This window comes from Ptychodera flava, chromosome 4 (assembly GCF_041260155.1).
Source record: "Ptychodera flava strain L36383 chromosome 4, AS_Pfla_20210202, whole genome shotgun sequence".
NCBI lineage: Eukaryota > Metazoa > Hemichordata > Enteropneusta > Ptychoderidae > Ptychodera > Ptychodera flava.
The window spans coordinates 32,269,610-32,295,479 of NC_091931.1; the positions used below are offsets into that span (position 1 = coordinate 32,269,610).

The following is a 25,870-nucleotide window of genomic DNA, read 5'->3' on the forward strand; positions in this document are numbered from 1 at the left end:
TGATGCGCTTTCTCGGTATGGCTGGTTACTACAGAAAATTCTGTCCAAATTTCTCCACAATTACTGAGCCTTTGACTAACTTACTTAAAAAGAAAGTAAAGTTCGTTTGGTCAGAGCAATGCCAACAGGCATTTGATACACTTAAAGCCATACTGCAAAGTGCTCCAGTGTTGTCTGCACCAGATTTCACTTTGCCATTCAAATTAGCTGTGGACGCTAGTGATACGGCTGCTGGTGCTGTTTTATTGCAAGAGGATAGTCATGGTGTAGATCATCCTGTTTGCTATTTTTCACGCAAATTTAACAAATCCCAGAGAAACTACTCTACAATTGAAAAAGAGTGTTTATCTTTGATATTAGCTTTACAGCATTTTGAAGTTTATGTTACTTCTTCAAATCAGCCAATAGTGGTTTATATTGATCACAACCCTCTTGTTTTTCTGCAGAAATTCAAAGGCAAAAATCAGAGATTGCTAAGATGGAGTTTAATGTTACAGGAGTTTAATCTTGACATTAGACATATCAAAGGCAGAGACAATTTAATTGCAGACTGTCTCTCTCGTATTTAGAACTTATTGTTGTTCACACTTTTAAGATTACATTTGTAAAAGAAAGATTTTTCATTGAAAATTTTCTTTTTTGAAGAGGGGGTGTGTTATGTAGGTCATTTCCCCAACACTCATCATGACCTGAGTTCAATTAGTCTAGAACATTCTCAAGGTCACTGCCCTTGATGACCTCACAACCTTGAATTCAATTAGTCATGTTTGGAATGTTCTGGAAAGTTGATTAGTTGTGTAAGGGAGATAATTTTAGAACAGTAATTAGCATGTCAATAAAAGTTCTAGATTGTTCTTATATGCCTTTATAAAAGGGACGTGCACAGCTTCCAGTCAGACTTTTGGGATCGTGTCTCTTGTGTGTTACTAAACTCCAGCAGTAGTCATTCTCAAGACCTTTCAAGACCTTCACTGCCAACGCTGGATTTATACTGTGGACTTTGTGCAGTTTCAAGCCTGCAAGCCAAAGGACTGTTCATTCATCCGACTGACTGTTACAACTCTGAGACTGGAGCTCTGCCGTCCCAGCTGAGATAAGTAGTCTGTACACTTTTAAAGCTTGTACTCTATCCCTGACTTAGCAATTAGTTTTATTTTCGTAATAAATTTTGTTTAAACGTTAACTGCTGAGTTCACCCTTTTGTTCGTTTTCTCTGCACGTAACAATGTGAACCAATGGTTATTTTGAATGCACATATGAATGACAGGGTCATCCTGGCAGAAAAAGAGCACCATGAAAAGTACTGATTTGACACCCGATTTCACTTATTTTGATGTTGCCGTTATGAATTTGGTAAACATTGTTACATTTGCATGTTTGCAAGGTGTAAGCAAACATCAAATAAGTGAAATCAAATTCCAGTAAAATCAAGTACTTTTACACAGCCTCTTACGGTGAATTATAAGATACAATTGGTTGGATATGTAATTTAACCATATTTGGCCTAAAACTAAGACAGGCCAAACAGAGTTAAAAGCAACTCTGACTCACCTGAACACAGCAAACACAAGCAGACTCACCTTTCCAAACGTTCAAAATAAAAAGCACCAAACATATCTGTAAGTCTGATGACCAATTTAATAAATTTTTGGCTTAACAAATTTCATAGACACAGTGAAAAGTGATTTAGTCAAAGATTAGTTTTTAAAAGAGTTCATTTAACTCTGGCCAAGTCTCGTCTTTCATGTCCTATTTTGTTTTGAAATTTGACATTGAAGACTTCTTTACGTAAGTCATGATTATTCTTGCCAAATTTCTCTTGGGCCTTGGCTGACATGCACACTGAAATGAAACAGAAAGGAGAGAATGAACTTAGCAACATTTATTAAGACGACAACTTTACAAAAGTTTCAGAACAAGTGTGTGATTTGTTACATACACATAGAGGAATTTTTTACATACATCTTTGCGAGTGCAAAATTAATACATTGAAAATGTAACATATATGTCTAGAAATGTGCTTGTGTACGTTGTATTGACTTGACTAGTTGCCACAGCCACTATACCGATTAATTTATGTACATCTTTACAAAGTGAGGGCATCACAATTCATAATTTGAATCAAAACAAGTCATCGTTGATGACCCAGTCCCCGCTTGCTAATGGGTACTTTGATTACAGGTTCTGTGATAAAAATACTTTGATACAGATGGCACTCAATGGCCAAGAATGAGTTCCATGGTGATGAAAAACATAAAACCAATGTAGGCCACTATCCTAAAGGTCATTAAATGAGTCAACTGGGAATTAGTTGACAGGATGTTGCAAAACATTTTTTCATTCTATCCTAACACTAATAGATAACCGGTACCATATTTCATAAAGTTTAATGTAGTATTTACAACACTATGAGATCAACATCTGTATCAAGTTTCATCAAATTTGACGTTGTATTTGTGGATATATCACTCTAATTAGGAAAGTTCATTACATATGCAATTACAAATTAATTAAAATGACACTGATAAATGTCTTTTTCACTGTTAAAGAAATGTGAGCTTAACATCTGTACAAAGTTTCATGAAATTTGATGCAGTATTTCTGACATATCAACCTAATTATGAAACTTCAATAATTGACATGATACTGCTACATGACGTGAAACAACTGACGAGCATGTATGAAATAGGTCAATGTCCTTGTACCAACTTTGAATGATACTGGTGGAAATACCGGTATGTCTGAGTTATGGCTCAGTACATGAGAAAATTGTAACAAATTTGCCGCCACGCAGCGATATTTGATCTTACTGTTTAAAAAATCAACACGTATATGTATTACATAAGTCAATGTCCAGGTACAAACTTTGAATAAAATCAGTTGAGACTTGCTAGAGTTATGGCTCTCGACATGAAAAAAACCATAACAAAATTGCTACCATGTGGCCATATCAGACCATATCGAGAAACAAATCAATGTACTTATGTATACTATAAGTCAATGTCCTTGTACCAACTTTGAATAAATTTGCTTGATACATGTCTGAGTTATTGTTCAGGACATGGAAAGTCGTAAAAAAATGGCCACAAGGCGGCCATATTGGATCGTATCACAAAACAATTCAATGTGAATAAGTATAACATAGGTCAATGTCCTTGTACCAACTTTGAATAAAATCAGTTGAGATATGCCTGAATTATGGCTTTGTACACGAAAAAATCATAACAAAATGGCCGCCTGGCGGCCATATTGGATCATATCACAAAACAAATCCACATGCATATATATGACATTGGTCAATGTCCTTGTACCAACTTTGAATAAAATCTGTTGAAACATGTCTGAGTTATGGCGCTGTACATGAAAAAATCGTAATAAAATGGCCGCCTGGTGGCCATATTGGATCGTATCACAAAACAAATCGACATGCATATATATGACATAGGTCAATGTCCTTGTACCAAGTTTGAATAAAATCGGTTGAGATATGCCTGAGTTATGGCACTGTACATGAAAAAATTGAAACAAAATGGCCGCCTGGCGGCCATATTGGATCGTATCACAAAACAAATCAATGTGCATATGTATGACATTGGTCATTGTCCTTGTACCAACTTTGAATAAAATCGGTTGAAACATGCCTGAGTTATGGCTCTGTACATGAAAAAACCGTAATAAAATGGCCGCCTGGCGGCCATATTGGATCATATCACAAAACAAATCCACATGCATATCTATGACATTGGTCAATGTCCTTGTACCAACTTTGAATAAAATCGGTTGAAACATGTCTGAGTTATGGCTCTGTACATGAAAAAATTGTAATAAAATGGCCGCCTGGCGGCCATATTGGATCGTATCGCAAAATAAATCGATGTGCATCTGTAGGTCATAGTGCTATGCCTTTGTGCCAAGTTTGAACAAAATTGGTTTGGCAGTGTCTGAGAAACTGTTGATGACGGACGGACGGACGGACGGACACACGGACGGGACCCAATCTATAAGTCCCCGCCGGACTTCGTCCGCGGGGACTAACAAGAAAGTATGTTAATACATGAGGCAAACAAGTTATTGAACTCAATAAAAAATTACAGCTGCTGTCCCTTGAAAATTAAGACGTATCACATTTCTAAACATTTTTTCTGTCTTTCAATACAAGGCTTCTTACCTGGCAATATCATATTAACAATGAATTTTAAAAGTAACCATGTACAAAAGAAGTAAATAATGCAAGTAAGACCGGGTGGTACAAACAATCATAAGTTTACATAGCCATGTTCATCCTACGATCTACCGGTAGTTTGGTTTTTTTTTAATATTTTCATTTCGCCTATTTTTTTTTATAGCAGTGTTTTTGCACTGAGTGAGACCATGGACGCAAACTAAGCTTAGGCGTTGTTCAAGCCCAGCTTTGTTTTGCGTTAATGGCCACACTGTACACCTCCCTCCGCCCTGTCCAGGTATACAGATACGTACTTTCTTTTCACCCCTAAAGCTCAGGTTAAAAATGTCGGGCCATATACAAAACCAAGCTTCCAGGAAAACATCAATGTGCAGAGAAAAGCCTCTCTATAAGGCATACTAATTTCGTAATTGCCCTTTATAAATATGCATTTCAAATACTTACCGGATGAATGGAAAATTATCGTCCACGACGACTTGCTATCTCGGCCACTGCATCCAACACTGTCGCGGGGAAATACACTTTACCTTCATGCCAACTGAAACATTACCACTTAGACCTAACTCACTTGCTGTTTTGACTCAAAATGTGTCGTCACTGGGGGAAGAAATGACCGAGAAATCAGCCATAATTCGTGAGATTCAGCTGGTCTGAACAGCCATTACTTCAAAAAATCTGCGCAATCTCATCTGAGAGATGCAATGTGATATCCGACAACGATCGTGTGGGAACACAAAGCAACGATGCTGAAGTTAGACTCGGTTTCGGATTCGGTTTCGGATTCAGTTTCGGATTCGGTTTCAGATTCGAGTGACTGAAAGAAATTTATATTTTCAGCCGATTTCGTTAAAATGTGGAATACTTTATTTTTCACTTGGAATTTATTTTCGTTACTTTCGCTGGACCTTTTTTCAGCTAAAATAAAATAAAATCAGACTAGACAAAATGAAAATAAGATAACAGTGAAACAATGAAAATATTTTCAGCTGAAATAAATTTCAGTGAAAATAAAATGGACCATAGTACTTCCGTATGCAAAGATAAATACTTGTCATCAAGAACAAGTTTTTAATGGATAACCGGTCGGCATATGTAATATATATTTCACAGCATAAATTGTAGCATGTATTTCATGACATAATATTTCACACATAACCATAACTTCTAAGCTTACAGTTCAAAAATACTAAACACTTTCGGCACTAGAGCAAGAAACTATGGTGCATGTGCATGACTACACAAGTCAAAAGTGTCCACCTCAATTATTAGCATTATGCAGTTAGGACTATTTAAAGACGTACAGTCACCTGTAATCTAAATATGCCCATATATGGTCAAAGGGGCGTTCCTTGGTATTCAAAATGCCCATGTGAGGGCGCTGTTTTTAAAAAGCGGCCACCCGCTTAAAATCTGTGATTGGTTAGATTTTCTCTTTCCATTGTAACTGTGGCAAAATTGGAACAGGTGACAGTATACCTTTACGCTAATAGTACTACGCACAATTCAAAGAAATGCATTCAATGCAATCTTTATTACACAACATATTAACTGATAGTTTAGTCCGGGAGTTTAGTATAGTACTGAAAGAGTTGTTGATCAACATCAACCAAACATCAAGTAATACAACACATTACACCATGTGACACACATTGTGACAAATAATCGATTAATTAAGGTAGAACGCACCTCGGGGACAGACATTTGGACTCTCAAACTTTTACAATTCTCTTCTGATATACCACATGTGGGGGTTCATTTTAAAGCTCTTGGTGAAAGAAAACTTTTCACCGGCTTAGTTTTTCGAAATTCAAAAATTTTTATTTTTCTCCATAGAGTTAACACAGGGATGGCGGCCATTTTGAATTTCTAATATCGGTAAATCTTGGGTAATTTGTTTCTCTAGTACAAAAATTTGCACGGTGACCCCCTATTTTTATTCTTGATTTTGAAAGAGAATGATTGAAAGATTCCTTGAGCAAAGTTAGAGCAAAAGTTTAAGTCTTTCACTTTCGAGGTGCATATTACCTTAAAGTATAAATGTTTTTGTAAGTGTTGTTTTCCTCCACTTACTTTCAATTTCGAATAAAGTGCTTTGAAGTTTTCTGTAATTTCTATTTTTTTAACCATTTTATTTTATTTTGTAAATAGATGCACACAATTTATGCCGACAGGCAACCCATAAAAAACTTGTTCTTGACGACAAGTATTTATCTTTGCAACATACCGAAGTACTATGGACCATTTTATTTTCACTGTAAAATAATCGCAATCATACCAATCCATAATCCAATAACACTAGTCAGAATTCGTAAGACAATAGTTGTAAACATAGACACAAAACAGCACAGAACAGACAAATTTATTTCAGCTAAGAATAGATTTTCATTGTTTCACTGTGATATATTTTCACTTTGTCTAGTCTGATTTGATTTGATTTTAGCTGAAAAAGGTCCAGGGAAAGTAAAGAAAATAAATTCCAAGTGAAAATAAAGTAATCACATTTTAACAAAATCGGCTGAAAATATAAAATTTCTTTCAGTCACTCGAATCCGAACCGAATCCGAAACTGAATCCGAAACCGAATCCGAAACCGAGTCTAACTTCAGCATCGTCACAAAGCATTGGTCAAATTCGAAAGGTCAAGGGTCGTGATCGTCGCAAAATTTTGACATTTCAAGTACGCGTAAACTGTTCCTTTAGATTTTTCCAATAAGCAAAAATTGACTTTATATGAAGAGATCAGTTAAAATACGGACGTCAACACACTAAGTGAACCCTGTTGCAATTCTGATCAGCCTCGTTAAATCCAAGCGTACTCATTTACGAGACCCTTACGTTCATACCCTGTTGCGTCCCGTCCACTCTTCCAACACAACTCTTTCCAAAGTCACGACATCATACATCGTCAGAACCGCTAGTCCATCCGGCTCGACTTTTGAACGGTTTGGGGATGAACAGTACCTGTACTGCGTTTCCATTAAGTTTTATGTAAGTTGTAATCGCGAAAGTTTTACAATGGCAGATGCAGAACCGTCGCAAGTGTGTTCGTCGTTGTGTGATGATCTGACGTACATGTACATGACTGCACATCATAGCCAGTTGCTGACGGACGTACGCGAAAACATGGACCGTATGAGAAAAATTTAATGACAGATCCAACCATATTACGTCTGGAAATGTGAGTACCTTTCAATAGAATGCAGGTTCCGATCATATGGAATATTTAGCGGTGAACATGTGTTTATTATTGCACATTTTGAAAATAAAAATAAACGATGTTTAAAATTTTATCTGTGCTGATTTAATTTAGAGGCTGCTCACAGACGTTTGTAGCCATCTGCATGACTTCCCTCTTGTCATATTCATTGGTTTATACTGAAAATCCCTGGTCTCGTTTTTTTGAATGGAGATGAATGAAACTAATGCTAATTATATTTAAGGGATAGGCTGTAACTTCATAATTTTGGCAGAAATTGTGTTCTTCGTACATCGACTACAGGTTTTCTCTCTTTTCAAAATCATGTTAGCCAGTATTGCTAATGTTATTCTATTTTCTAAAACACGTTCAAATATCCAGTCTTCAAACCTGTATTATGTACTGTCAGCATTGTTATTGTTGGTAAACACATTTTGGTCTGGACTAAACTTCAATTGAACACAATAACAGTGAACTTTTATAATATACATGCACACAAAGTGTATGTTGGTTGTATTGATAATATCAACGAGCTAATTCAACTTAAATTGTAAACCAATGAAGTAAGTGCAGTTGATATATAACAAAAACATTAACAAAATCAAAAACTTACAGCTTTATACTGTCACTTTAAAATGGCAAACCGTTGCTTCTGTAGCCACTAAATATTTAAGTCTGAGAACAATTTAACTGGTAAATGTGACCCATGTGGCATTTCTATAGTGCAAACATGAGTAATTTCACCTGAAAAACTTAACCCAAGTAAAATCAACTCTACACATGAGTGCCGCCTAATTTATTTAAATTAAATAGACAATAGGGATGTGAAAACATGAGAATTGACAACAAGTCAGTCCTTGGAGTTTATTAATGCATGTCTAAATTTTTACCGCCACATGTGTAAGCTACCATTCAATCCATTGACAATCTTCCCTTCTATCATGAATTCAATAGGACTGCTAATGAATGGTTACTTCACATGGCTGAGTCTGATTTCACATTCATAGCCAGTGATGAATGTTCAAATTTTAACATGTCATATTTCCAATACTGGCATGTGGCAGGTTGGACTGCTATGGACTGCCTATTTTTCCTCAAATAACCATTCAACCTGTTCCACACAGGAATGTGGACTGGCTAATAGGCAGTTCAGAACTAGAATACGTAGTGGACACACAGGAAAAAAATACTGAAAAAAGGGAGGAAAAAATGGCATTAATGGGTCTTTTATAGTTCGCCCATGAAGGACTATTCCAATGGCAGACTGTCATTACAGTGGAGTAACATTGAATATCTTGGGTAGTCATAGAAAGGCAGACACTGGTTGTGGAAAGTGCATTGAAATCACAACGGTCATGTTATACATTTTCCCCAACATCTGAAAACATCATACAGATACTCAGTTGAAGTAAAGTTATTTTATTTGTTTATTATTTATATATTTATTTGTTTATTATTTATTTCAAGAATGCAAGAATGTTGTTTTCACTAAAGCATATATTAAAGTTATAAGGATTATATATATGTGTACAACTTTGTACCTATGTAATCTTTCTTTTTGGGGAGGGGGGGGCCACAAAAATTTTGTTGCCGGTGATGGGGGGGCCACTAAAATTTTTGCTGGTGTTAGGGGGGGGCCTGTAAAAAATATACGCACCACATATTTTCTCTTCCGGCCCCCCCCCCCTGCTGTTAATTGTGCTCGTTCCCTTAAGTCCGGCGCCTACAGTGACATGTAAAACTCTTTCTAATATTTATTTACTGCATTGTATTAAAATAAGGCTTGACTACCAGGAAAACTAGCCCCTGCAGAAGCCTTCCATAGGGGTTGCTGAACATATAGGGGTGTCAGAATATAGGGGTGTCGGAACATAGGGCGGTCACCGTGGGTATAGCTTACGCGGGTTCCGCTGAAATGGCATACGTAATTTTCATCATTTGATATATAATTACGACTGACCAACCCTGTGTCTACAGAAAAAGGTAACTTGATAGAAACCTTTTAGGCTCTGTCCGCCACGTTTGCTTCAACCAGCTGGGGTAAACATCGCTTTGACCGTATGATAAATTTGAATTATCGTGATGGGAACTTTCGTTACCTATGCATGTAGAGGTCAAATGGTCGTACAGGAAACAAATTTGAAACATACGCGTTCTCCAACAAAAAACGGAATACTTTTTCAGTTTATTTTCGACTCAAGTTTTGCTGCTATATATTCACAGACATCATATGCAAGATTCTATGACAATGAACGCGTGAAACATGACAAAATTATGGGTTTCTGGGACCGAATATGGCACGTCCGATCAGTTGTGTCGCTTTTTTACATTTGCATAGATTTACGATCATCCGATTTTATAGGAGAAGTTCCTGTTTAAACCCAGTGTACGCATTGCAAATGGCTGCGTCATCAGTAATCCCCGGCCCCCAGTGTGCGCCCAAAGTCCTGTAACTTCCCGATAAATAAATATGAGAGAACCAAAATTGAATAAGAATTGAAACAATTGACTGAACAATGCATTCAACATATTCAAGATGCGACGTTTGAGTATCACGTGACTAGGTCTACCCACTGAACTCCCTCTGCTGATTTGCAGCTGACTCGGAAGGTTATGTATGATTGGTTCACTGTCACTATTCACAGCAACCTAAGGAGTCTATTGTGTATAATTCAATATCAACGTAAGAATTATCCAACCACTTGGATAACAGTTTCCTAAATGCTGCACATTAGCCAACTACATTACTGACGTCGCATCTTGAATATGTTGCATGTGTTGTTCGGTCACTTATGTCAGTTCTGATTCAAGTTATTGTTTTCTCTTATATTGATTTACTTATTTGTTTGTTCGTTCGTTGTGTTTGCTTATCCTGACTTCCCTGCGTGGTCGCGTCACATTGCTTATTCCTCTTTCTCGCATCACAGACAAAAGTTAAAGAAAAAGTCTGTGCTCGAATGCTTGCCGGAGCCAGCCTGCGGGGCATATACTTGAACACAATGCCACCAAGTGTTTCAATTCGAAACGCGGAAGTTGATGGTACCTGTGAAAGCAAATTCCGCGAAGGAAAGGAGTTTCATTTCTGGTGTAATTACCGACAGAGACTTCTGCAGCAATGACATCGTCCTCTCGCACGGGTCCGTTACTTCAACTACAGTGTCCCACTAACTAACTGCTTTCGGTGAGCATCCTGCAGCTGCAGCTGAAGCTGCCCGGACAAGAGACCTTGGCAAGCGGACATCAGAAACGGCAGGCAAACGTAAATTTAGTGATTTACACGGCTAGGTCTTGTATCTTCTACCAAGGAGCATTTGTGAACGATTGAGATAATTTATGGTACGTACAATATATGTAACTCCACAGCACACGTTCGAGTTCAAGTGCACAATGATATCAGGAAAATTTTGAGAGACAAATATGCAACTTTTAGGGTTGGACATTTGATATCGGGGGGGGGGGGGGGTGTCCTGCCATGGAAGATTGATGAGGTAGCATTATTTTTCTTACCTGATCCATTGTACATTTTTCTCATCTTTCCCCCTTTTTTGTCGAGCCTCGTCTAGCCGATTTTTTATTGACATTTGCTGGGAATCTGTTTTTTCCCCCAAAATTCCAGACCCTCCCACAGGATACCAAATAGTCTACTAATTTGGGATAATTGGATTTTCATATTTGTCAAATTTCTCAAAAGTGTTAGGTGCCGTATAGCTGAACGTTGTAATATTGGAAATTACTCATCAAAACAAGTGTGTAATGTAAAAAGAAAAGCAGATGAGATTACATTTGTAGATCAAATTGACATTACTTCACCATCCAATTATCCCAAATTAGTTCCAATCGTGTTTTAAATTTTATTATCATCGACTGCTATAGCTAGATCATTATGCTACATTTAACATAAGTATAAAACATGTTTCCGGACATGTGGAAGAGAGCAAGGGTTACTGCTCAGCACAAGTCTGGATCCTTACAAGATTGTGGGAATTACAGGCCTGTTTCAGTATCCCCCTCCTCTTTCAAAGATATTTGAGAAAAATGTTGCAAGTTGTCTGTTTTCAAGATAACATTTCTGACGCTTTACCGATATATACTTGGGTTCCTCAAGGTAGTATACTTGGGACCCTTTTTCATATTGCTTCTGAATGATTTAGGCCTACGTTTAGCTGTCAAAAATACCACTGAAATGTATGCCGATGATTCTACAATTTTGGTAAAAGGAAGAATATGGCGGAATTGAAAACACTGAATGGTGATCTTGAGTCAGTAAGAAACTGTAATGTAAACATGTAAAAATAAATGGTACAAGCAAAACAAATCCCATGCTTATGGTTGGCATAACGTAAGAGATTGTCACGTTTACCAAATGCACTTCGTTGTAAACTTGGTCAGAATATTTTAGATTCTGTAAATAAAGTAAGACTTCTATAGGAATAGTTGTAGATCAACACTTGAACTGGAAGTCAAATACTGATTCATTTCTAAAAAGGTCAATTCATAGGTTTACTTAGACGTATAAGCTTAATACGGTATTGTCCATTAAGCACCAAACGAACATATTTATTGTACTTGCACTTCCCCATTTGGACTATTGATGCAGTGCATGGGGAACTAGTGCAAATATAAACAAGTTATTCAAATTACAGAAACGCGCTGTGCATGTTATGATATGGGCTGCAAGTATAATTATCCTACCAATTGGCTTTTTAGATATTTGCATAGTATGCCTTTGCCTGGTAGAATTTTACATAAAAATATGTGTTTAGTGTTTAAATCCTTGAATGGTATATCCCCATGGCGGAAATGTTCCAATGTGTCAATCAGCGTCATAGCCATTCGTGTGACCAGAGCTATAGTTCCCAAAATAAGCTTGATATCCACTGAGCCAACGTTTTTCAAAAATGCATGGTCAGTGCGGAGAGTTATGTCTTGGAATAAATTGAAAAGAGAAGTCAAATCTTCTGAGTCTCTTTTAAGGTAGCGGTAAAGGCTATTTTTGCACCAATTCTTTTCTCAGAGTTAATGTCAAGTTTCAAGTGTTAGAATCAAGATATTTAGTTCAAATTTTCAGGATAACTCCCTTAGTTAATACTTTCTCGAAAGAATATAAAAATTGTATATTTGTAGCCATGATTTTGAAATATGACACCAATCAATATTAAAATTTAATTTTTCATATTTTTTTACATATTTGAATTTAATAATAATTGGATAGTATTAATATTACCAAATTATTATAAATATGTTGACACTATTACTTTGTAAGATTTGTACGGTAGGATTTGTAGATAAAATTTGTTTTTATGATTTTACATGGGTTTACATATCAAAAAATTATTAAAAATTCTTTCAAATTTCAAAATGTGATTTTTCAAAAAGTACTTCAAATACAGGAAAATTGTGCCGTATAAATCTTATCTGTAACCTGGTTAATAGGCTGTAAAATTCCATGTCCATATCTCATTTCAAAAGTTTGATTAAATTGGTATAAAATTATGTACGAAAACTGTTATTCTGTCAAAAAGGTTGAAAACAAGCCATATTTGCACCCCTCTTTTGAAGTCACAGAGCAGTCGTATTGGTTAATCTTACTTTTGACACCTGTTTGACACTCAAAGAATTTAAAAATGCATTTACAATAGCAGTCACGCATTCTGAATGCAAGCACTCCCTTGTCAAACTTTCCTGAAAAACAGTAAAAATGACTTTCCCTTTTCAAACATTTTTTTAAAAGCTAGGGGACCTCTACCATAGTTAATACACTAAGGACTTCCCAATCTTCCTCTTATTTGGTCAGTTTTTCAGAAGTTTCAACGGGCTATAACTCTGCAATGCCTATGACCCCACATGTCTAGTTTTTTTTATTCCACAGAGAATGTTGACTACCTTTATGTTTGAATAGTTTTATTGAAGTTTATAACTGATACTGTAGCCTTTATCGCCACCTTAAAACCAGTAATTAAAACAATATTGGGCAGAATTTTTAATTGTTCGCGTTGTTCCTGTTAAATGTTGTTGTAGTTACGTGTGGCTTTTTGTACTTTGTATGTGTGTGTGTGTGTATTATGTATATATATATATATATATATATATATATATATATATATATATATATGCCAAAGGAAGCTATTCTTATAGTTTGAAATATTGCCGCCTGTCTGTCTGTCTGTCTGTCTGTCTGTCTGTCTCTCTGTCTGTCTGTCTGTATGTATGTATGTATGTATGTATGTATGTATGTATGATGTATGTATGTATGTATGTATGTATGTATGTATATATGGATGGATGGATGGATGGATGGATGGATGGATGGATGGTTGTATAGATGGATGGATGGATGGATGGATGGATGGATGGATGTAAGGATGGATGTATATGGATGGATGGATGTTCGTTTGTGAGATATCCGTCCACTTAAATATTTTGAGAACTGCTGTTACTACAGACTTGATATTTTTTGTGTAGATGCAACTATGATTATGGCCAACTACCTCCGTGTCATCGCTTGTCAGTCTGTCCGCCAACAATTGCCTTCTCCTCTGAGACTGAACGTCCAATTGCTTTGAAATTTGATATGCAGTTCACTTGGGATGACCTCATTTAGGTACTAGGTTTGTTCAAATCGTAGTGAAATGTGCATAGTTGTATTTATAAGGCAAATTGTGTCGTTTTTGGTAAAAACATTCTTTAGAAATCGTCTTCTTAAAAACTAGCTCAGAAAGCTTTGACATTTTGGATATAGGTCCCTCGTGATGACCTTTGTCATTTTTTTTTTCATATTGTGCAGAAATATGCAAATTTGTATTTTTGAGACAATTTTTGCACAAAAAACACAAATAATGGTTGGAGGTGGCTGAAGAAATCGCGATTAAAATCTTATTTTTTCAGATCCCCCTCAGTACCCTCAAAAATTTTCAAGTTCCCCGTCTATATGATAAAAATTTTTAAAGTCCCCCAATTATCATATAGCCGCATACTTATTAGGGATGCACGCAAAAAAAATAAACATGTATTGGGCAGTTACGCTCACAGATGTTCGACACTACCTGCTATTAGCAGTTTGTAGAGCCATACTCCTAGGGCAAGTTCTTATATGATTCATTTTTAAACACAGTGGATTTTTTTGATTTATCAGTCAAAGCTGACTTTAGCTAATCCAACTCTGGCCAATGGCACCCGTTGAGGATCGGAGTACACAAAATGACGATCCTGAGATAGTATTCAAATTGTGAAATCCTTTCTACATTTGATGCTACTTATAGGATTTACAAAATTGACAATACTTGAAGATTAAAATATTACATCAAATAAAGGTTTTAATATTGATTTTTTGTGTAATAATGGTAAATGGTAAATTAGTCACACATTTTTTCATTTAAATTAGAGTCTTTACTTTCCAAAGTTTTAATTTTGTGTTATTTTACGACGAGAATGTGAAAATTTAGTAAATCAGGCATGGTGACCCCCATCTTTTTTCTTTAATGTTTGATTATTCTCATATGCCAGAATTCAAAATCCCCTGGTAACTTTCAAGCGTCCTAGTCTTTCATGTGTTTCAGACCTGATCTTGTATACATGTATGTTTCACTGTCATGAGTGTCACATGATCCGAACTTTTCTTCAGCTACCTCATAGTAAGAGCCATCTCAGTCACTACCGGTATGCAGTGACAGTGACACTGCCCATAGGCAGTAGCAGGTCAGTATCTGTATTAACTTTAATAATTTTGACAATAATTTTGTTCAGTTTATACGCTGTATTCTTGTTCTACTTCCTACGGCGTGTTGAACAGCCCAGTCCAACATTCAGCTTGCAAAACCAGCCTGTGAATATATACCCCGCATTTATCATTGGCAAATGACTTTCAGTGTGGACTATAATTCAATTGTCGTCCAATAGTCATACAAGCAGGCTTTTCTTGACAAACAATATTGTGTGTTTCAGCATGCTAGAAACTGTATTTGATATACTGCATAGAAATATTGAAAAAATCATCAACAGTAGCAGCTCAACTTCTGCCCGATGCTAGGCCTACTTGTTTGTTTTTTTTTACGAAAATTCATATATTTTCAGATTTTTTCCAGACAAAAGTAATGAAATGCCACAAAATGCTTCTAGGTCCTGTTTAATTACTACGAACATTAGAGCAATTGCACGACATTAACATTTTATTAAATGTTTATTGAATTATCCACCAAAACTTGGAATCGTAAAGAAAGGGAAACAAAAAATTTTCAGCCCCCCCCCTAAGCAGAGCAAAACTTTCAAGTCCCCCTCTACTACCCCCAAGATTTTCGAATCCCCCTTGCATTCCTCCAGCCCCCAATTGTTTTGCCGTGAACGCGGCCTTACAAGCTATTAAATATCGTAAGTACATTCACTCTGGCTTCGAATTCCCTGATGAAACCAAATGTGGGCAAAATGCCATTGATACTATTTTTCATACATTTGTTTGCTTTTTTGGATAACTATATGTGAGAAACAGTGACATTGCCACTATTTTTGTATTTCAAATTTGTTGTGATTTCGAGGGCCCTGGAGGAGATAGACTCGCTCCGGAGTTTACCAGGCTTCCTTCGTTAAATAAAGCCAACTAAAATAGAAAAATAAACATCATCGGCAACTCGGACAACCGTAACTACATGGAGGTAGGAGGGACTACTCTTGGGGACCACCTCTACATGCTGAGTGCATGATTATTTACTGTTTGAGTTAAATATTTTTTTTTGTGCAGGTAGTCACCAGTGTTCGTCACTAGATGCCATGGAGATAGATGAGAAGGAAGCTAAACAGTTACTGAAACTGGCATCTCCGGTCAGAAAGCATGCATTTGCCCGCATGGTATCATGGGAGTTCTCTCAGCCCTCTCAGCCTTGTAAAAACAGACGTAAGAAGGAAAGTTTTGACTCTGCCAAAACCGATAAGGTTAATAGTGATGAAGATTGTGTTGACAGGGATACAGGTGATGGGACAGACTCAGATGAATGCTATACTGCTGACAAAGAGGCCATCAGAGTTTCGGGAGAGGAGCTAGAGGTTATGATGGAGGAGGAGGAAGAGGAAGAGGAGGAGGAGGAGGAGGAAGTGTCCCTGGAGGGGTTGACCATCAGTGATGTTCCGCTCCCCAAATCCGAAAGACATGGGGGACGCAGCAAAAGCCAGAAGAGGCGTCGCAAACGCATTTACCGTCAAACCAGTTGGACTTCTTTGCGCCGTTTGCTAATGACGAAGGTGACATGATAGAGGCTATCCAAGCTGACGACTTGAAACCGGACAAAAATATCCCGACGCTGATGGAGATATGTCTGAAAGTATGCAGTCAAGGAAACAGAGGCCGGTTGCCATTTTAAAACAACACAGAGACCAACTGAAACAGCGCTGGGCACTCCACTCCCAACAGCTTAAGTGGCTTCACAGAATTCTCTTAATCAACGAAAAGAGCTTTGATCCGGTGCGTGTAACTTGCGAGAAACTTGGGAGGTATATTTTTCAGCCAGGCGTCTTTAACGATAGGAAGGGATCTCTGATGTCAAAACACTCCTTCATTGAATTTGATGATAATAAAGAGATAGCAGGTAACTATACCATTGCAACTGTTGCAGCCATACTGTGGAGCAAGCCTAACTGTAAAAGCAGTAATTCCTTGATCCATCACATGTATTTCAGCATACTTTGAAATCACATTGAGTCCTTGAAAATTTTGCTGTCTAAAGGAAATCCTTTGAGCAATATGATTAGGAATAAAAAGTTATTCAACTGATACCCTTGACTAAAAAGTGGCAACATATGTGAGAAACTTTCATGAATTACGAAATCAATGTATATCCTTGTCGATGAGAACATATCACAACCAACGTACCCCTCCTGGTTCTCTTTTTGCATTTCTCTTATACTTCTTAAACTTAGCTCTTTTATTTCACTCAGTGCTGGCCCATGTTATGATCTGATGCTCCCAAGCACATTCCGATGCAAAATGTCTCCAAGTGTGAAGGAGGATGAAGACGATATTTTGAGAAAGGCAAGACATGCTGCTGTCATCAAGGTCAAGATGGCTCTCAAAGCAAGGTACCAATGCTTGATGAATTTGAGCAGTTCTAGCTCTTCAATGGCCATGCAAGAAATTTGTTGGCCTGTTATCAACAGCCTCCTGGGTAGTTTTGAGTTTAACCTTTTTCTCCAAAATGGTTTAGCCCAAATACATCACTATCGACAGTGATTGTAGACCTGTTTGAAGGGGATTTGGGGTGAAGAGATTTCGAAGTCTAAAGGAGTGAAAATTCAGAGCAACTGCCTGTGTCTCATATCTATTAAAAATAACCCAGCAGATTATTGCCAATGCAGTGATGTATCTAATATCGATTGCAGGCTAACAAAAATGAGGGACCGTTGATAGTCCTGCAGTGTGAACACATGAACCTTCACAAATTTAAGGTTTTACTTTCCTGGAGTCTGATATACAATAATTAATTTCAAATTCTTACTGTTTATGGCTGAGGATTGTGGGAGCATTTTCAGAAACTGACCAAACCGATGGGTGACCTTAAATGTAAGGATGGCAAATATTGACGCAATTAAATTCGTCAGGTTAGAGAGCCGAAAACAGCAGTGCAGGACTTTTACGGAAATAGATAACCAGACAGCCAGGCAGGTAACCCTTCTAAAGTTGAAGCTGCTGTCTGAGTAAAATGCTATCTGCTATGATAATTGCATTCCACATATGGTATACACAGTGTACCTTGCTTCTGATTGCAGTGAACCAAGATTTGTCAATTAGTTTAAATTAGGTAGGTAATTGTGAAATTTTACGATTCCACCAGAAATTTACCAGCCACGGGGCACTTTTGCAGGCACTTATTTCATACTTTGAAGACAAGAAACTGTTGTTTGTTTGGAACGAAGATTTGAATGAAACTGAATTGAATTGATCTTTATTCTCCCTTCTGAATAAATATTACAAAGTACGTAAAAAGCCAGAAAACTGATCTATATTTGAACACAGGCTAATAGAAAACAGAAACATGGCAAGACTGCTAGCCAAATTGTATATGTGAGTAAAATTTTACCATTTCTGAAATAAAAACCGAAGGGTGATAAAGGATGATGTCGAATTAAATTTGCATTCATATTGTAATCTACTACCTAATCTTTAAACGCTTTAGTCAATTGGATTTTTGTAACAAATACAAGTCTGTCACATATGTCCGATTACAGACACATTAATATGATGTTTTTAATGAATTTTAAGTCAGTTAAGATGAAATAAGAAAGTGATAAGAGAGCAGCTAATGTTCCTGCAGTAATCTTCACGAACTCTTTAATGTAACAGTTGTATTCCATATCTGTAAATGTTCTCGTTCTAGTACATATTTTGGTGAATGACTGCAGGTTTCTTAACTCAGAGGGCATATCCTCCTTATGATAATTTCACACATCTACATGTACTCTATAATTTTCAGATATCCAAGGTTTGTGGAACACCTGTTCGACATTTCATTGGCTTATGTGTGGTGGGCCAGGGGTCATCTTGTCCAGGCTTCAGAGTTACTCTTCAAGGCTGCTGAACAAGTCAAAACGTCGACAACACCAGGTGAGGAAAACAGTGTGATCCGTAGCTAACTCTTTCATAACTGATCAGGTCATTATATATTATTGCGCTGAAGAAAACTTGGCATTATGTTTTCAAGACAGGGGTATACTTTAACTCATGCGACTGATCTAATGACTCAGCGAATTACAAATATACTAATCATTACAGTCTTAATTCTCATATAATGTCTTAGCCTGGCTGTGTCCTAGCTGAGGTTTTCAGATGCCCCATCGAGTGAGTGTGAGCAACATATACGTAGCCCCAAAACCACAGCCTGGTCTAGCCTGCATATGCATCCCGGATTAGGTCAATTTTTGCAAATGAGTAGAGCTCACAGGTTGTATGACTGAAATATAAGCATCCACCAGAGTTGACTCTATGACCCACACTGAATAAATTCAATACATTTTACACCTCAAGAAAGGTGCAAAATTTAATTGACGAATTAAGGGTAATTAAATACCATTGTAATAGTGGTTTTTACGGACGGTCACATAATAGTCCTTCATGAATATTTGCAATAACCTGAGAAGACAATGGTCAATCAGCATCCTTTACAATGCCTTTCATCCAATAAAAACAGCAATGATACTGACACTGCTGTCTACAATAATTTTAGTGCTGTCATGTTATTTGTATGAAAAGGTAATTGACTTTCCTAAGGCAGTATATGGAATGAATCAACCCCTCATATTATTAAGCTACTTCGGACCATGCCCATACTGAAGAACTACAAAGGAAAAAAGTAAAAAAATGATGACTTTACGCTATTGTATTGACAAGGTACTTAATATCTGATGTATCTTGATCAGCACATAAGGATTCAACAGACAAGAGAAATTATCACCCGCATCCGCAGAAGGCCATGTACATGAATGATGCTGGTTTAATGTACGCGGTGTTCGGTGATCCATCGCTGCCGCAAAGTGTTATCGTCAGGCCGCTGAAGTCAGCTGCACTGGTTACAAGTCAGGGGTCCAAGACGATGTGGTGTTGCAGTCTATGATATTGATGGCTGCAGCATGGGATCAAGGGTGAGTACTATTGCTGAGAGGGCCGTATATAAGTGATGGATTTAGCATTCTTGCAAACATCTGCCGGCCGTAAGTATCGATAGTAAAATTTCATTTCAAAAAAGGTTAAAGTTAGACAAAATGTCATAAAAGGTGTTTTCATGTAGGTCTACAATGTAAATGAGTGACTTCACAGTTGTATCCGGTGAACTTCAACAAAGAACTTCACATCGGGTGAAAATCACTAACCGAGTTGGGAGGATACCATGACATTGGCAGTATTGGCATTATCTGACATATTTTCATAGCTTTGTCGATGCAAGTGAATTTTGTGATACCAGCCACAGATTATTACTGATAATGTATCTGACTATCCAGCATTGTGGTCCCTGATGTTTTCTACATTTAAAAATACACTGGCATCGCTCAAACTTAAAAATAACAGCATAATAAACCCCCTCCTTGCCCATTATTGGCCCAGGAAAACTTTGCACTTTATAATATACTTGGCATTGCCTCGTCCATTATGTAGTTAAGTGTGTTTTCATCTATTATGACCTGGGAAGGGGTACATTATTGCTTAAATATTGTCTTACTCGTCAAACTTTGAGCCATACTTTCAAAGGGAAGGTAGTGGTAGATCGTCAAGGTGTTTGATAGCATAATATTACATAAAATCAATAATTATTGACCAATACCTGAAGTTTTAGCATATGATATTTGAAAGATGGGGGTGTAACAGCTGTTTGACGGTCTATTTTCTCGTACAAAGTCAATGATGTTGTCCAACTTTAAAGCTACATTTTAATGTTCATTGCCAAAGTCCCACACAAGTGTAAGATGAGTCCCATAGGATACCTGTAGGATACGTTTTGGATGAAAGCAATTTTAAACCATAGATGTGATATGAGGTGTGTGTTGTGGGGATGTGGCTAGGAAAAAGAGAACTTATAAAATGCTGTTGTCAAAATAATTGTCACATTGCAGCCTTAAACAGGAGTTACAGCGTGGATTTTGTCTAAGTGGCCAACAATATATGTCACTCTTTTATTAGCTAGGCTGTCAGCGACACGTGTTTACAACCGATAACGTAGTAACTAACTGAAAACGTATCAAACCCGATAACGTAGTAAAAATTTACCGATAACGTAGTAATTTCTTCTAACCGATAACGTATCGACAACTGATAATGTGTTGGATCAAGCGATTCATGGGAATGTATTCATAGGGATAGATCTATCCTCGATCGATCGATCAATCTATTGATCAATCGATAGATCGACCGACGGATCGATCGATACACCGATCAATGCACTGATCTATCAATCGATCCATATTTCTATCGATTGAATGATTGAATGAATTGATCGATTGCTCGACTAATATAACGATTGATAAATATATATATATATATATATATATATATATATATATATATAATATGTATCTATATATAGTTATCAATCCTTCGATATATATATATATATATATATATATATATATATGGATAGATAGATAGATCGATCGACGGATAGATAAATAAGATAAATAGAGAGATAGTGTATCAAATCAACCCATAATGCAACCAAGTGAACAGTAACGAACTAGTATCAAATCAAATCAACCGATGACGTATTAAATCAACCAATTATGTATCACATCTACCAATAACCTAGCCAAGTGAAAGAGTAAAGATTTCAATCAACTGATGATGCATCAATTCAACAAATAAATCATCAATCAACCGATAAAGTATAAATAAATGGAAACTTACTGAGTATAAATGAGTGTTGTAATTTTCGATTTTTTCAAAAACAAACGGTCACACCCTCAGAGTTACATATACTTGGAGTATGCTATTTTCGTGGTATTACTCAGACGTCAAAAATCGAAATTCTTCAACTTGGGAAATACGAACTAATTTATAAGTATTCCTGCAGGATGAATTAAAGATACAACACACATGTGAGTGTATTTATCGACACACTTTCTAAGTTTGGAGGACTTTGAAAAAGGTTTTCAACATGACCAATTATAAAATTTCGATACTTACAACGTCAGTATATCAAAATGACAATGCTCTTTTTCTGGGACTGAATTACAGGTACATCTGAAATCATTGCTCAATTGAATCCCTTATAATCAAAATTGAAATTTTTCAAGTATAAGCAAGCCAAATCAACAGATTTTGTAGACAGTATATTGCTTTTTCTTTCCTTTTTATTCTTTCTGTCGTGATTCACGTCAAGTCACATCTTATTTGAAGTAGGATTACGAAGGCATCACAAAATTATTGAGTAGTCGTACAGAGTATAGCGCTAGAAAAAAAAGCTTAAGCAAAGAAAATTAAAAAGTTACTTTGTTTCTCATCCTTTCGCGCCTCAACTGAGACCCGCCTCGTCAGCCTTTTTTCTGCTTATGAGGAAATAAAATGAAAAAACAATAACAAAAATACGCGATGATAGTGCATAACACAGTGCTACCATAACTGTAAACAAAATAACTGACACTAACAATCCATTCATAACTGTAAACATATGTCAACGTATATTAAGCTGACAAAGCTGTATTGCTGCACCAAAAGTCAAACCGCAGAACTGTTGCTATACAAAAATACTAAAGCAGCACTGCTCTGCATTAATGTCTGCGTGTATTCCTTTGTCGTTTTTATGTTTTTATGCGCGTTCTTGTTGGTTGAAGAATAAAACAACTGAGAAGAAAAAAAACCGCTTAACCGCATCATTTTTGCAATATGTCTAGGGTGAGAAACAAACATTTTGTTTTTCTTGGCCTTACCAGATTTCACTCATACATATTGGATTCCTGCATATTAATCACTTATATGCTTACCTTTTGAAATACACCCGATGGAGATTTTCAGTAAAATGAAATATCGTCAATGTACGAATAAATCATTAATATTCTTTGGGTAATCACTATACGCAGTTATTTCTATCGGTGACGTATCCAGTATGTGTGCGAAATTTGCGATGTTGGCTGTTGGTGATTGCGGTATTGCAATTGATCTGCTAGAGCCAAAGCACAGTATCGAAGGAAAAAGGTCTTCCGTTTTGTAGCTGGTCCGATTACTTTGTTAAAAAATGTTTTGTGATAATCACGTTTATATGCGAAGCAAAGCATTTCCGCGACTTGCCTGTATAACTTTTGTTGCAACGCGAACGACTAAGTTGATCTAACTGTTGTTAAACAACTGGAATGGGTTTGGAAATTTGTTTCTAATCTTGCTATTACAACCATACATTCTGTCTTAATTGTAATACACGTAATAGTTTTCTTTCTCGGTAGAGTTCGCTGTGTAAACCAACAGCCGCTCAGTACCCTACGTTTGTTATACCAGTAGTTATACTATTTCTTTGAATTTTACCCAATTAAAAGTAAACTGTTTAGCTACTATAGCAAGACTAGAAATAACTTCCCAAGCCTATTCAAGTAGTTTAACAACATTTAGATCAACTTAGTCGTTCGTACTACCATAGAAACAGTTGAAACACGATTGATTTGCTGCAGAAATTTGTATTTGATCGATCTATCAATCAATTGATCTATCTTTCTATCAAATTGATAGATCCTTCGTTATATCGATCGACCTGCCCATCAATTTATCTATAGATACATTGAGTGATTGATCGCCTGACTATCTATCATACATTGATAGATAGATAAATCGATCTATCGATTGAGTGATCGATTTAGCTATCGATACATTGATCGACCTATCTATCTATCAGCCTATCTATCTAGCTATCGATACATTGATCGACCTATCTATCTATCTATCTATCTATCTATCTATCTATCTATCTATCAATCTATCTATCTTTCAATCTATCTTTCTATCTTCCTTTCTATCTCTCTATCTATCTATCTATCTATCTATCTATCTATCTATCTATCTATCTATCTATCTACCTAATATCTATCATCTATAAATCAATCGATCTATCGCTCCCTATGAATCGCTTAATCAGATATTATCAGTTAATCGAAACGTTATCGGCTGTTTTGATAGGTATTTGTTGACTTTTTTACGTCATCAGTTGATTTAATCCGTTATTGTTTCGTTGATAGGTTATCGGTTAGGAAAAATTACTACGTTATCGGTAAATTTTTACTACGTTATCTTTTAGAAAAATTTACTACGTTATCGGTTTGTTACTACGTTATCGGTTGATTAACTACGTTCTCGGTAAATTTTTACTACGTTATCGGGTTTGATACGTTATCGGTTAGTTACTACGTTATCGGTTTTAAAAGCGTAGCTTATCTAATATGTGGATGTGTGGCGTCATCCGTCAAGTTTCTTCATACTAAGCTTCTACTTCATGACAGCTGGCCTGATTTCTTTGATATTTGGACTACAGGTCCCAGGGATGACCTTGAATCATAATTATTCAAATTGTGATGAAATATGCAAATTTGTATTTTTGAGGCTAATTTTCCTATTCGTGGGCAAAAATCCTCTTTACCTTAACGGCTGGTCCGACAGCTTTAATATTGATATTCAGATCCTTAGGAATGATCTTATTTAGATTAATTCAAATTGTGATGAAATATGCAAACGTGTATTTTTGAGGCAATTTTTGTCAGTTTTGGTCAGTTTTTTTACCATAACCACTTGTCTTATAGCTTTGATATTTAGTATAAAGGTTCATAGCGAAATTGTTTCTAAAGAAGTACTCGTTCTGATAGCTTTGATATTTGGTAGACATGTTTTTAGGGATAATCTTAGTATGCTTGAAACCCGATTGAAAAAACTAGCCGTATTTTCTATCCTGGGTTGATAGCTCTGCTGGTGGACAGAATTGTCCCCGAGGTTATCGTTCGCCCAGTTAAAGCGATGAAATTCGTTTCTTCGCCTCGATAAAGTTTGTATGTGCGATGTGTGATAGTGAGCATGCGTGAGTGAGTGCTTCACGAACTCTACAACGTGTGGAGCGGTCTCAGCCAGAAAAATGTGACAACTTAGCCGGCTATTGAAGCACTCTTTTTGAGAGTGGGGGATTTAGCCGAGCGGTTCTCTCTGTGGCCTCTCCGCTAGGCGACTGATGCCGTATGTTGTGGGTTCGAACCCGATTGAACAAACTAGCCGTATATGATATGTTCAAATCATTATGACATTTCGAATTGCATATTTTTGCAGCTATTTTTGACATATTTGGTCAGGTCATCATGCAATGAGATATCAAAGATTTCCACCTCCTTCATCAACGCCTGTGTCACAAATAGTTATTCTCTACATAACACAGCGAAGCTATATCGGCTTTTAGGTCGCTTGTTGAATCGTTGCAATCATCAACAGTGAACTTGCTGTCTCAAAAATACTTTGATTTACACTTCCTGAAGAATACTTTTAGACGAAAAATAGTTTTAATCGATCGGTATTGGTAGTTTACATGGAGGGGGAAATGGGGGGGGGGAATCGATCTTGATTGTCTTATGATCAATATTATCTGAAAAATCACTTTGCCGATGCTTATCATTTGCAGATTGATGAATAAAAAGTCATCAGTGAATTCAGCTAGTGCATGGAATGCAGTGGTGGCATCGCCTGCAGACTGCCCTCTGGAGGCCGTTTACGCTTCAGTGGAAGCATTCCTTTGTTTTCATGCTGGTCATAGCACAGGTATGTACCACAAATGGAGATAGTGATAATGAGGCTGTCTTCAAGCGCAGAAAATCGTTGCACATTACACTTTGAATTTGGTGTGTTGGTGCTTCCAAAATTGTGAATGAGAATTAGTTTGAATGAAGTCATCATAAAGTATGCAGGTAAAAATGATGAGCAGCAAAAGGATAAACATTGTGAAATGTCAGTAACTGTGAGTTAGAATTTCACATGTTTGTGATACTTTTACAAAATCACAACCACAGAC

The 25,870-nt window shown here is 36.7% G+C and overlaps 2 protein-coding genes across 7 annotated transcripts in view; one reads left to right on the forward strand and one right to left on the reverse strand.

Moving 5' to 3' along the window:
• LOC139131518 (uncharacterized) overlaps positions 1–25,870 on the reverse strand; it is a 96,450-nt gene that overhangs the window by 19,961 nt on the left and 50,619 nt on the right. The gene's annotated exons all lie outside the window — the stretch shown is intronic.
• LOC139131522 (uncharacterized) lies at positions 6,948–25,620 on the forward strand. Of its 6 annotated transcripts, XR_011552142.1 has the most exons (8): positions 6,948–7,361; positions 10,307–10,715; positions 15,001–15,074; positions 16,111–16,951; positions 17,301–17,441; positions 18,833–18,963; positions 19,776–19,997; positions 25,484–25,620. XR_011552142.1 is itself a non-coding variant. In XM_070697613.1 (7 exons), exons 4-6 carry the CDS (start codon positions 17,323–17,325, stop codon positions 19,967–19,969), a joined length of 444 nt encoding a protein of 147 aa, XP_070553714.1. In that variant the 5' UTR covers positions 6,948–7,361; positions 10,307–10,715; positions 16,111–16,951; positions 17,301–17,322; the 3' UTR covers positions 19,970–19,997; positions 25,484–25,620. The 6 variants fall into 5 exon arrangements, 1 of the variants encoding a protein (XP_070553714.1); XR_011552141.1 differs by lacking the exon at positions 15,001–15,074; XR_011552145.1 differs by lacking the exon at positions 15,001–15,074 and having other exon boundaries at positions 19,747–19,997.